The sequence below is a fragment of the Drosophila mojavensis genome, unplaced genomic scaffold (assembly GCF_018153725.1).
Source record: "Drosophila mojavensis isolate 15081-1352.22 unplaced genomic scaffold, ASM1815372v1 contig_19, whole genome shotgun sequence".
NCBI classification, from domain to species: Eukaryota; Metazoa; Arthropoda; class Insecta; order Diptera; family Drosophilidae; genus Drosophila; species Drosophila mojavensis.
Window position 1 is genome coordinate 4,421,029 of NW_025318726.1, and position 13,068 is coordinate 4,434,096.

Sequence of the window (13,068 nt, forward strand, 5' to 3'; positions counted from 1 at the left end):
AGAAAAAAAACGAAGTCGCTTATATTTTTAAAACACACAGTGAAAACTATTTTATAATATTGCAAAATTAGTATATCTTTTATTATTATCTACGGTCACACTAATAGTGACAGTCTGGCATCTTGGCTGAAAATTGTATGTTATTTTTCGTGATTTTTAATTGTTGATTGGTGAGAAACTTACCATAGTATTGTGATTAAAACACATTAACTTAGTCCAATTACATTACTTTACATATACCTATGTATACAGATATTCCATTTAAAATAAAACTTTACCTGCTACACTTGGTAGCCATTCTTTTGTAAACTACATATGTACATAGATATATTGTGTTTATGGATATATGTAGTTCGATTTTGTGATTATTATTATTATTATTTTATCTTGCTTTATATTACCTAATACAAATGTATATCTATAAAACAACTGCAGTGTGTTACAAGTACCTACATGGTGTTATTCTTGTCTTTAAATAATTTCAAAATATGTACATATACATACATACATATGTGTCGAAGGCATCAATTATTTTTGACATATCAAATTGAGTACTGAATTTCTCCATATTAGGCATAATTTGAATTGATCTAGTACCCTATGCGTGTTAAGTACTTTTTGCTGTTGCTAATTTAACTATTTGAATTATTTTTTTTTTTATCAAGCAATATGACGCGTTATCGTGAATGGGATTTGGCCTGTAAAGTGTATGTTGGAAACTTAGGATCATCGGCATCAAAATATGAGATCGAGAATGCCTTTAGCAAATATGGTCCATTGAAAAACGTATGGATAGCACGCAATCCTCCTGGCTTTGCATTCGTTGAGTTCGAAGATCGAAGGGACGCGGAGGATGCTACCCGAGCACTAGATGGAACGCGTTGTTGTGGCACTCGAATCCGTGTAGAAATGTCTTCAGGACGTTCCCGTGATCGATCGCGGCGTGGCGCTGCTGAAGGTAGCTCCAGTAGTCGAGGACGCAGTGGAGGACGACTTAGGTAAAATATTGCCAAATCGTATTTAATACAACACAAATAATAGTCCTATTAATATCAATATGCCTATAAAATATTTTTGTTCAGGATGCAATCAATGTATATATCTTTATAAAATTACTTGAACAAAAAGTATTGAGCTCATTACATCCTATATAATTATGAACATTTTGTGCAAATACTTATATTAATAAGCATGATTAGCCCATAATATATATAAATTCTTAATCGTGAAGTCGAGCTGAATTGATATTATCAATGTCCCTAATAATATAAATCATTTAGCTTTTTAACGTGGGCTTTGAACGATCACAAATGTTTAAGCAAAACAAAATTACTAAGACTGACTAGTTTCACATTTTAATATCTGTTTCCAATATTCCTATGAATTTAAAATTGATATCCCTTATTATTTGATATATACATATTTCATAAATTTCCTGTTGCATTGTTCAATTACAGTGTTCACGTTTATCTGAATTTTTATATACATAGTTGCACAGAAAGCCGATCATGCTTTGAACAGAAGATTTGCGGAAGGTTCGGGGTATACCCTAGCTCGGTACTTCCGACTAGTGCACTTAAATAATTTGTTTGATTTTGTATTGTTATAACGTCGAGTAGATGTTAAAAGATTGCTAAAGTCGACATTCTTACAGGCTCAATCCTTCTACTCTTCAACTACCTCCTCCTACAGCAACAAGAACAACAAAAACATCTTTGCGATTCTTCAAATCTTCTCTACCATAATGTTCACAAGCACAAAATCAACCAACAAATGATCGCCGATCCAGAACTTCTGATGTCTATATAAAACTAAATTTTTTTAAATCATCAGTATATCTGCACTTCAACCATGCACAACAACAGAAACACGCGACCCATAATAGATGATACTTCAATTATTAATTCTAATTGCTTTTCATTTATCTGCCACATTTGACGATTTATTAGCATTATTTTAACGTAAAAAAGTCTATTTATCATAAATTATCAATAGTTAGGGATTAAGAAGTCTAAGACGAAGCTTAGGACGATGTGATACATAACTATAACTGTGGTAAATTAGAATATACATTTACTTAAATTAGGTATTGAAAATAAGAAATGATATCGGTAATGATTTTTGAAAATCTTAAATAAATTTGATTATTTACGACATATACGTTAGTTTGCAATGATGTTAATAGGGATAGATACGCTAAGTAACTTAGAGATAGGAAAGTATTACAGATTCATAATATTATTTTTATTATATTTTTCTGTAAGATATCTCTCGTAATAAAGAGCTAAGAAGTGTGGGTTTTTAGCATAAAATTCTCGAATGGGTAAAAATATTGTTCAATCTATTAAAAATCGTCTGCTTGCTCACTTCATAAATGTGCATAAAATCTTTTTAGCTATTTTATTTAATTTGAGGAAACCATAAAACACAAAGATATCGGCAGATATGTGCACCACAATGACGATTCTATCCAAATATCAATATCTTACATTTGTAAATATGTAATAGACCCATATGTAAATAATATTTTGGCAATTGTTTTAAAATAATACACTATTCAGATATGGAATTGAAAAATTATCAAATATACATATGTCAATGATTAAAAAATGAAGGTGAGCTAGTTTTGCAAATATACACATATTGGTTAGATCTGGTTAAAAGTATACAAAAGAATTTGAGAAATTGAAATATCTTGATTATTCGGCTTGCCGTCGAGTACATTGAAACTTATTCAATGTTTTATAAACTAACTATATGTGGACATTTTTCAGATCTCGTTCACCAAGGCGTTCCCGGACACCTCGAAGTTTTTCTAGAGACAGGAGAACTCGCTCAGAATCACGTGAACGATATTGAAAATGATGAAATAAATTATTTCAATTAATACATTCACATAATTACATTTATTCCGTAAAATTGTACCTTTCTAAATTTAAATTATGCTCATTTTTATCCTTGTCCCCAAAAATGACACTTAAATGATTGCAATAAATATTTTTAATATGAACAAAACGTATTACGTATTTATTCGTTTAGTAACTTTGAAAATAGGCTAGCATTATATTTTTATAGGAAATTTGATTTTTTTTTAAATCCAAAAATTCAACACTATTTTTGGGTAGCATAAACCTTAAGTCCTATCGGGTATCATAATATTTTTACACTTATAATGATTGAACCTATAAGAGGATATTACGCTAAAGGATGGCGTAACGATATCGTATAATTTGTAATATCCAACTATAAGATAAGAAAGACACATGTATGCTAAACATGATATGTTTTAACTCATGATTTACATGAATATGTATTCCAAATTGTCATTCTTCAGCTTCAACAGTGAATGGAAATGCTAAAATTTAATGCAGAAAGAAACTACTCAGAACCTTATTTCATTTTGTAAATGCATATACAAAATTGTTGATAAATAAAACTAGAAAAAGTCCAGTAAAATTGTGTGGATACCGCACACTTTATTTTGTTTTCGTGTGAGACCTAATGTGCCACTGTACAAATGTCTTAGAAGTATTCTTGAATCATAATTTAAACAGGCGCACTTGTAAAAATATAATGTATACTAAAAAGGTACACTTTAAACTTAGTAGAAGACGCAACACAAATTCGTTGCACATTTCGCACTGGATTATATCTTACGTCTAGTCATCTTGTTTTAATTCCCTCTGTCTGAAGAAGGCAGCAGCTCTAAGTCCGCATTACTAAAATGGCGTGAATTTAACGCATACGGTATGTATTTGACTCCTGGATTTCAGATAGCTCGCCCTTGAAGTTGATGTCGATGACAAAGTCCAAGTCCCGATTGTTCCGTTCGTTTGGTTTCATTTGAAACGTTCCATTGATCTCTTCATTTTTTTTGGCAGTTATGTGATCATCCAAATAAAAGACAGTCTGCTTCCAATGTGTATATGTGGAATCAGGGGATGTGCTGAACCCAAGTCGTTTGTGACATTTGGTAAACTCAATATTGAAGTATGTGACCAAAGCTTGGACAAAGTCATTACGCTTGATGGTAAGGTTGAATTTCGAAGAAAAGTTCAAATCGGCTTTTTGCACTGTGTACAAATCAACTTCTTTCACCATGCACGCAGTAGAAACTACTTGCTTTGGATCGACAACATCAACAAGTGGTTCGGTAACAGCCACCTTCCGTATACAGCTCATATCAAAGCCATACACATCGTCCCACCAATTGATCTTCTCGTCTTTATACTGGCGATCTTCGATAGCTGTGATGTAAAGTGTACCCCTATCTGGGAACATCATGCCATTGGGCTTTAACCATTTATCGCGAGCATACAACACCGTATCTAGCATAGACTCATAAAAGAGGCAGTACCTGCAGTTGACAATAGAGCCATTATAAATGACAGTTAATATGAGTTTACCATTAAACATACCCCATCCATTCCGAAATAATAATGTCAACTTTTTCGATTCCATTCGGAAGCTCGATTTCCTCGATTTTACCCTTGACTACAGTAATAATATCTTGTAAATTGTTGTCGATTATCACTTGTCGAGCGAACTCTATAATGTTGGAACAGTCTACGGCAATGACATTGGCAGCGCCGGCCTTAGCAGCAAACATGGATAGTATGCCAGTACCACATCCAACATCCAAAACAGTCTGCAAATAATTTTATGTTTAAGCGGATAAGAATGACACATATTCAAGTTTCCAACATGTATATATATAAATGTATATGTTTTTTTTTTTTCTGAAAACCATGTAACTATTTCATGGTGCATACAGCAATTTTAATACTTTACCTTTCCTTGGAAAAGATGTTTGTTGTGGTACATTGCGTTGCGGTATGTGACAGTCCTGACCTCATCTTTAAGCATTTCCTCGTGGATTCCAAAATGGGCATATGAGTCAAAGTAATAGTCCCTTGAAGTCATCTCATCTGCGTTGCCAGTCGCTTCGCCATCACCAGGAGATCCTTTACCTACACCACCAGCACCACCACCACTGCCGGCGGTGCTGTGGGCAAGTTTCTTTAATACATTGTTCGTGTTGGCAATTCCGACAGTTGCGAGACTTGCACCGGGCGCGCTCTCAAGTTCAGCGCTTGACTCCATTGCTATATCTGTAGAGGACTGTAATTAATACAATAAAATCAGTTCAGTCATCATTTTGCTACTCAGTATATTCTACTTACCATTTTTTTAAAGCTTTTTTTGGTCTGATTTGTGTAAGTTAATCGAAATTAAGCAATGTATCAGACACTGGACTACTTCCCTCCAAACACACGCGAAAAAGTGCTACCAAGCAGCTTAATTTTAGGGATGTTGAATGCTTATCGGTATTTTCATTTCAAAACGATACACATGTGGTATGTGTTTGGTATATCGATATAAATTAATTAAAATGGATATAGAACTGCCCGATTTACCATATGTCCATTAATACCTTTCAAAATTATAATCGAAATAGCAATGCTGTGGAAAATTGATAGCACGATTGCTAGATATCGATTATACGCATTGTTTTGGCGGCAATAATCAGCTTCACGTTGTGAATAAGGCGGCGTTTGCAGAATTAAGTTGATGGGTTTTCATTAAACTTGTTTATTGTCACAATGGAAGGTTTCGACGATGCTGGTGTGTTTTTCTCAGACAATTTTGGGAACGATCATAACCCAGACGGAGCCCAAATTAATTTACAAGCTGTGAAAAAGAAATATAAAGAATTCATTCGTACATTCAACGAAGATAATTTTTATTACAAATATCGGTAACTATCATCCCACAAATAATGCGTATCAAACTATTAATTTGCGATTCAATCTATTCAGAGATAATTTAAAGCGAAACTATCTAAATGGACGCTACTTTTTGGAAATTGAAATGGAGGATGTGGTGGGCTTCGATGAGACGCTTGGCGACAAATTGAACAAGCAGCCAACTGAACATTTGCAGATCTTCGAAGAAGCTGCACGTGAGGTAGCTGATGAAATAACAGCACCTCGACCCGAACATGAAGAACAAATGCATGACATTCAAATACTGTTGATGTCTAGTGCCCATCCGACAAATATTCGTGAATTAAAGTCAGACAGCGTATCACGTTTGGTTAAAATTGCTGGCATAATTGTTGCAGCCTCCGGCATTCAGGCAAAGGCGACCCGGATGTCGATTATGTGTCGGTCGTGCAGTACCGTAATTCCAAACTTAAAAGTGAATCCAGGACTTGAAGGTTATGCACTGCCACGCAAATGCACTACCGAACAGGCTGGCAGGCCAAAGTGTCCATTGGATCCCTTCTTTATAATGCCAGACAAATGTAAGTGCGTTGATTTTCAAACACTTAAACTGCAAGAGCTGCCAGATTTTGTGCCACAAGGCGAAATTCCACGTCATTTGCAATTGTTTTGCGATCGCTCACTATGCGAACGAGTCGTGCCTGGCAATCGAGTGCTTATACAGGGTATTTATTCCATACGTAAGGTTGGAAAGCCGTCGCGTCAGGATGGTCGCGAAAAGGCTGTGCTCGGAGTTCGTGCTCCATACATGCGCGTAGTCGGCATAACTGTCGATGCTGAGGGAGCTGGTGCAGTGTCTCGTTATACTAACATAACTACTGAAGAAGAAGAAAACTTCCGACGCTTTGCTGTTTCGCCAGATATATATGATCGCCTGTCGAAATCTTTGGCCCCTAGCATTTTTGGTTCCAGTGACATTAAGAAGGCCATTACGTGCATGCTCTTTGGTGGATCGCGAAAACGTCTTCCGGACGGTCTTTGCCGCCGTGGCGATATAAATGTATTACTCTTGGGAGATCCGGGTACTGCCAAGTCTCAGCTCCTCAAATTCGTTGAAAAAGTTGCGCCCATTGGAGTTTACACGTCCGGTAAGGGGTCTAGTGCAGCTGGTCTCACAGCTTCGGTTATGAAGGATCCGCATACGGTATAAAACTTATCAGAATGGTTTGCCTTAAGAGGTTTCACTAATTTATATCTATGTCTGATTCATAGCGTAATTTCGTTATGGAAGGTGGCGCTATGGTCCTCGCTGATGGTGGCGTAGTTTGTATAGATGAATTCGACAAAATGCGCGAAGACGATCGCGTTGCTATCCACGAAGCAATGGAACAGCAAACCATTTCGATTGCAAAAGCCGGTATTACAACCACACTCAATTCACGTTGCTCAGTGCTTGCGGCTGCCAACTCAATATTTGGGCGATGGGATGATACAAAAGGCGAAGAAAACATTGATTTCATGCCAACGATTCTGTCACGTTTTGACATGATATTTATTGTGAAGGATGTACACGACGAGGCTCGAGACATCACTTTGGCAAAGCATATAATAAATGTGCATCTGAGCTCGAACAAATCAGCACCCTCCGATCCTGCAGAAGGGGAAATTTCATTGTCCATGTTCAAGAAATATATCCATTATTGTCGCACACATTGTGGCCCGCGACTAAGCGAAGCGGCTGGAGAAAAACTAAAAAGTCGTTATGTTTTAATGCGAAGTGGCGCTGGGCAGCAGGAGAAGTCTGCAGATAAACGGCATTGTATTCCAATTACAGTGCGGCAGCTAGAAGCTATCATCCGAATTTCAGAATCATTGGCGAAAATGCGTTTGTTGCCGTTTGCTACGGATGAGCATGTAAATGAAGCACTTCGACTATTTCAAGTATCTACGCTTGATGCTGCTATGACTGGTAGCCTAGCTGGAGCGGAGGGATTCACCACTGAGGAAGATCAGGACACATTGAACCGTATAGAAAAGCAACTCAAACGACGATTTGCTATCGGATCGCAAGTTTCTGAGCAAAATATTTTGCAGGTAATAATTCGTAACAGAACGTCCAAATAAAAGTTAAATAACATAATAATGTATTTCGTAATCCTTAGGACTTTTTACGCCAAAAGTATGAAGAACGAACTGTAATGAAAGTCATTCATACGATGATTCGCCGAGGAGAACTTCAACATAGGATGCAACGGAAGATGCTATATCGCATTTGCTGAACAAGTACATGTCTTGATTTATTAATATGTAACCTATTTAATATATTTTGAAAATCTTTAATAAAATGATCAATATTCCAAGTTAAATCCAAGCAGAAGATTTAAACACCGTACATAAGGCAATTATCGAATGTGTAAACCTAAACTAAAACATTTTAAATTAAAAAAAAAATTTTAACAAAAAGGTCAAAGTTTATGGTACCAGCTATTCGAAAAATTAAAAGTTTTTGACGAAGATAAACTACAAAATGTATGCGAAAAATACTTAGCGTTAGTTGACAACGATATATCTACTGCTGATCGCCGATCTGCTGCGTTCAATATTCTATTCATTCGGAATTTACGAAGTGTGATATTTATTTAATGCTCATTTCACTAATTTTATTCAGACGAATGCTGTGAGGAATTCTCGATTTGAATTATATAATTCGTTAATATATTAGCGGATATTACAGCTAAAGACTTGGGTTTTTAATTGTACTTGTATTGGGCAGAGCCAGTTGCAAATATCAAGGTTAACAAGTAAGAAAGCTCTAGTCGAGGCTACTCGACTACGAGATCCCCTGAACCCTTGGAGTATAGCTATTTCAATAATTTTTCGCGTCTTTCAGCTTACACAAGAAACACGCACACACACACACACACACACGCACGCACACACAAACAGGCATACATACACACACATACATACACACACACACACACACACACACACATACACAAACAATTACATACATATACACACACAAGCATAAAGACGCATGGGCGACAGTGAGCGCTTACTATGAGAACTTAATTGCTTAATAACTTTTTTGTGGACGTACGATCTTCATGAAACTTTCAAATTATGATTATGACATGGATATGCATGTAATTGCTAAAGCACAAGTCTCTAGTATTTGAAATACGCTTTTTACAAAAGTGAGGGTGAGGGGGTGAATTTAAGGGTGGGGGGTAAATTTTAACAAAAACCGAAATTGTATAAATTGCATATAAGCATACATTAAAAATTTGGAGACTCTAGCAATAAAGGTGTAGAAGATATAATTTTATAACTGGTTTTCGATAAGGTTTTTTATCGATAAAAAAATATCGGGATGAGTTATCGATTTTTAATGATAAACTTGATTTGCGCGCTGTAATTACGGACATTTAAAAAAAAATTTAAAGTCTCTAGCTCTTATATCTTCTGAAATCGACGCGTTCATACATACGGACAGACGGACAGACGGACAGACGGACGGACGGACAGACGGACAGACGGACAGACAGACGGACAGGGCCAAATCAACTCAGCTCGTCGCCCTGATCAAGAATATATATACTTTGTGGGGTCTGCCACGCCTCCTTCTGCCTGTTACATACATTTCAACAAAACCATTATACCCTGATTTCCCATTGAAAATGGGTTCAGGGTATAAAAATATCTTCTATTCTGCTTTGTTTGAATACATTCGCCACTGTATTAGTATATAAATTTCCGGTATGATGAAATGAGATTTACTTCTTTGTTTATGCAAATATAATCTATGTCTGTGCATGTGTATATGTCATAAATGCATATTTTAAATACCTATGCTCGGGTTTTGATTCCGGCTAGTGAAAGAGCAATTGCTTCGTTTATGAATGAGTATCAACGGTCGGCAGGAAAGTAATGAATTTCGGTAAGAGGACTGAACTCATTGAAATAAACGAGCGTATATATTTTATTCGTGATCATAAATAATAGGCGGGAGTCAGACCTACCAAATACAAAGAACATAAAAAAAATACATAAATATATAATAAAATAAAAATATATATGTACATATACAATTCTAGCAATTTATAACATGACTTTATTACGTAGCAATATTCAGAAAAAAATAAATGATAAATCATAGATACCCTATTTAAATTCCAAACTCACCGAAAATTTGTGTTCTAAGCATTATTGGTTTTTTACTCATATAAATCAACGATTCGACTAGACTAGGTATATCAGTCCAAGATAAGTTTGTGTCCCATACCCAGTAGATTTTCTATTTCCATTAAATCAATTAAGGTCGATATAAATCGGTATAAAGTAGCGTTTAAATAGAATCTTTTAAATTGTCCACAATGTGGAATTCTAACAAACAAACAAGCAAAAATAAAATGGTATGAAACGAGTCGAAAATACAGAGCATCCAAGACGTGAACTGATGATGTATTGAACACTTGTATCTTCAATTGCATTTTTCAATTAAAATATGAATAAAGAAAGAATAGAAGGCAAAGAATATATGATATCAACTGCACAATACCGAAACGTAATGTGCTTGAACGAACATAAATAAGCAACGGATACAAATTCAATAAACTATTTATTCCCTGTGGGAACAGAGTACAATCATTAACGTCATAAACATCCGCGACTTTTCAATTTTCAATTTTCAAAAGAGCAAGATACACAGAGATCTGGCTACGTACTATTGGACATACGTAGATTCGAATACGCAAATTCACGAATACAATCAAATACATATATGTAGAAAACATGCTCAGCACATATATATGAATGTTGGATGGACGAGTACATATATGTACATTCAATATTTACATACAAGTGTATATACACAAGCGTTTTTGTACGTATGTGGTTAGGTTTGTGTATACAATGTACACAAATATAAAAGATACAAATACGTAACACATCAGGGGCGGGGGCGGCATGTGAGGTAGGTACGAGAGCATAAACGATGAGTGGGGCCTTTTGTTTTGTGAATGGAAAAATTAAATGAAAATCCTCGGTGCACAGCAGCCAATTCCGTTATATATACGTCAGTACAATTATAGCTCTCGTAAGAGTCAGTTCAAACAGATGCCAGACGAATAGAGAAATAGAGAACTATTGTGTGAATCAGCTACTTCACATAGAAGTTTTGTATTTTCTCTGATTGTAGATGAGAGCACCGCCTTAACTTAATTGCCTGGAAAATCAAAATACCGTTCTGCTTCAGTTGTGCTGCTAAAGATCATGTACATATATCCGAGCTCGCCCGAATCCGAGTCATCTTTGCAATCCGAGGAAAACGCAGCCACCAAGATACAAGCTGGTTTTCGTGGCTATCGTGTGAGGAAACAGCTATACCGTATATCCAAATCGAATAGTTCTCGTAACATCGGCCAACGCTTCGGCAATCATCATCAGCCATCGAGTGGTGTTCGACGTCAGCAACGTCAGCAGTGCTCGCACACATACGATACCATGGAAGATAATCAGAAACAGATTCCTAAGGCTAATGACGTCTCCGCCCTGTCGGACGTCAACTCAGTCGAGGCGCGCTCAGCTATAAAAATTCAAGCAGGATTCCGAGGGTTCCTCGTGCGAAAGAAGCAGAAAATAGCAACAGATGCAGCAGTCAAAATACAGTCAAGCTTTCGTGGATTCAAGGCACGCAAGGAAGCTGAAAAAATGAAGCAGTCGTAAATTGTGGACCACGCTCTTCCGTATACACTCATAGCTCGTAGCGTGTGTAATGTAAATTAATTTCTTTATATAATGCATACATTCGAGTTCTGCGTGTACCAACATGCTATAACATTTTGTACATAGAAAGTAGCACTAGATTACTGTAATGAGTTAAACAAAATAAATATAAACATACTTGCGTTAAGTAACAGTGCTTTCAGACTTAGTACATTCAGCTACTTTTAATGTGTTTGGTGGTCACACAAACAATTATTGCAAATATAAATAGATTAATTATCGAAACTTTTCATGCCTAATATAGTATAGAGTACATCCATATATTATATCCATTTCAAGCAACAAAATATTATTGTTAGTGTGGTTAAGTGATCTAACTAATGTTTAAAAAAAAATCTAACGTATGAATACATACATATACACATATATATTTGTACACATTCACATACATCAATATATATATATAATATATATATATATATATATATATGTCTGTTTATTTGCAAATTTGTATACAGAAATGATGTGCGGTATTTATATTTATCTATTTGCAATAGTGTATGAGTAAATTGTTATTGCATACGTGCCCAAACGTTAAGGTACATATGTTTTTTTTAAGAAACCTATATCATAGAAGCAGGGGGTTTTCGTTAATACATAACAAAACAGATATTTAGATGAACCAGATTTGTATATAAAACTATTGATTCTCTAACAGGAACGTAAATATATTTATATGGGCTTGTCTGTATGACTACTATAATTTATTCTATGATTGATTATAATATCTACCCAACACTTAAATTTAAATGACAACTTTTTGGGACGACCTCTTCATTTTCATCGAAATTGGAATAGGTTCCTCAGTTAAAGTGGTAAATCGCCCAGCTTGACAAGTAGATCACTGATGATCTCTCAAGAAATAAACTTCTAAAGTAGATGGTTTGCCACAAATGTAAACTATCAATTCCTTATATATGTAGCAAAATTGTAACAAATTCTGTATACAAAAATTATTATGTCTATTTACTATTACACAATATAACATTTTTATATATTTTGTATACTTTCGTGAAAAAATTTATATATTTTTCTCTTACAATCGGTGACGTCATAATTTTTATTTTTCTAAGGATTATTTTCTTGACTTTAAAGAGCTCAGATTTGGATTTATCTACATATGATGACATAATTATATTTCACATAGCAAATCCTTAATTAAAGCATTTCACGAAATTTCTTGATATGTCTAATTACTAATTAGTAATGGATCCTATCCCTAATACATAATATATACAATATATATATACAATACAATAACAATTAAAATTAAGAAGTGAGAAAGCTCCAGGCAAGACTGCTCGACTACGAAACCCCTTGAACCCTTCGAGCAATTGCTATTTCAATAATTCTCCACGTCTTTTTGCTTACACAGGAAACAACACATGCACATACGTACGCACACATAACATTGAAATGCATGCATGCCAAAGCACAAGTCTCTATTATTTGAAATATGGTTTTTACAAATTGGTGGTTGTGAGGGTGAATAAGCAGGTAGGGGCCAGTTTATAATAAAATCAAAATTCTAAAAAATACATATGAAACTACA

At 35.2% G+C, this 13,068-nt stretch overlaps 4 protein-coding genes across 6 annotated transcripts; 3 read left to right on the forward strand and 1 right to left on the reverse strand.

Annotated features, from left to right (window-relative positions):
* The first annotated feature begins 31 nt into the window (after nt 1-31).
* On the forward strand, nt 32-3,015 carry LOC6572096 (RNA-binding protein 1). 3 transcript variants are annotated; one of them, XM_015166207.3, is made up of 3 exons: nt 32-135; nt 666-998; nt 1,655-2,857. In XM_015166207.3, the coding sequence occupies exons 2-3, from the start codon at nt 670-672 to the stop codon at nt 1,743-1,745; spliced, it is 420 nt and encodes a 139-aa protein (XP_015021693.1). In that variant the 5' UTR covers nt 32-135; nt 666-669; the 3' UTR covers nt 1,746-2,857. The 3 variants fall into 3 exon arrangements, with proteins under 3 accessions (XP_015021693.1, XP_015021694.1, XP_001998248.1); XM_015166208.3 differs by having other exon boundaries at nt 65-170; XM_001998212.4 differs by having other exon boundaries at nt 66-170; nt 2,775-3,015.
* Nucleotides 3,016-3,446: 431 nt separating this feature from the next.
* On the reverse strand, nt 3,447-5,294 carry LOC6572095 (protein arginine N-methyltransferase 1-B). Its single transcript, XM_001998211.4, has 4 exons — nt 5,184-5,294; nt 4,792-5,121; nt 4,419-4,648; nt 3,447-4,357 (listed from the first exon to the last, which is right to left on the reverse strand). Exons 1-4 carry the CDS (start codon nt 5,184-5,186, stop codon nt 3,736-3,738), a joined length of 1,185 nt encoding a protein of 394 aa, XP_001998247.2. The 5' UTR covers nt 5,187-5,294; the 3' UTR covers nt 3,447-3,735.
* A 200-nt stretch (nt 5,295-5,494) lies between these two features.
* LOC6572094 (DNA replication licensing factor Mcm5) lies at nt 5,495-8,092 on the forward strand. The gene is made up of 4 exons (XM_001998210.4): nt 5,495-5,758; nt 5,820-6,930; nt 6,999-7,820; nt 7,889-8,092. Exons 1-4 carry the CDS (start codon nt 5,604-5,606, stop codon nt 8,003-8,005), a joined length of 2,205 nt encoding a protein of 734 aa, XP_001998246.1. The 5' UTR covers nt 5,495-5,603; the 3' UTR covers nt 8,006-8,092.
* A 2,707-nt stretch (nt 8,093-10,799) lies between these two features.
* LOC6572093 (abnormal spindle-like microcephaly-associated protein homolog) lies at nt 10,800-11,647 on the forward strand. The gene has a single exon (XM_001998209.3). It carries the CDS (start codon nt 11,004-11,006, stop codon nt 11,454-11,456), a length of 453 nt encoding a protein of 150 aa, XP_001998245.1. The 5' UTR covers nt 10,800-11,003; the 3' UTR covers nt 11,457-11,647.
* Nucleotides 11,648-13,068: the final 1,421 nt, after the last annotated feature.

Bases quoted from the DNA above. Each gene is read 5' to 3' on its own strand.
- LOC6572096 (XM_015166207.3), top strand. From the start codon at position 670: ATGACGCGTTATCGTGAATGGGATTTGGCCTGTAAAGTGTATGTTGGA. The intron at 999-1,654 runs GTAAAATATTGC...ACATTCTTACAG, and splicing joins CGCAGTGGAGGACGACTTAG to GCTCAATCCTTCTACTCTTC.
- LOC6572094 (XM_001998210.4), top strand. From the start codon at position 5,604: ATGGAAGGTTTCGACGATGCTGGTGTGTTTTTCTCAGACAATTTTGGG. The intron at 5,759-5,819 runs GTAACTATCATC...CAATCTATTCAG, and splicing joins AATTTTTATTACAAATATCG to AGATAATTTAAAGCGAAACT. The intron at 6,931-6,998 runs GTATAAAACTTA...TCTGATTCATAG, and splicing joins TTATGAAGGATCCGCATACG to CGTAATTTCGTTATGGAAGG.
- LOC6572095 (XM_001998211.4), bottom strand. The intron at 4,649-4,791 runs GTAAAGTATTAA...AATTATTTGCAG, and splicing joins AACATCTTTTCCAAGGAAAG to ACTGTTTTGGATGTTGGATG. The intron at 4,358-4,418 runs GTATGTTTAATG...TGTCAACTGCAG, and splicing joins ATTATTTCGGAATGGATGGG to GTACTGCCTCTTTTATGAGT.
- LOC6572093 (XM_001998209.3), top strand. From the start codon at position 11,004: ATGTACATATATCCGAGCTCGCCCGAATCCGAGTCATCTTTGCAATCC.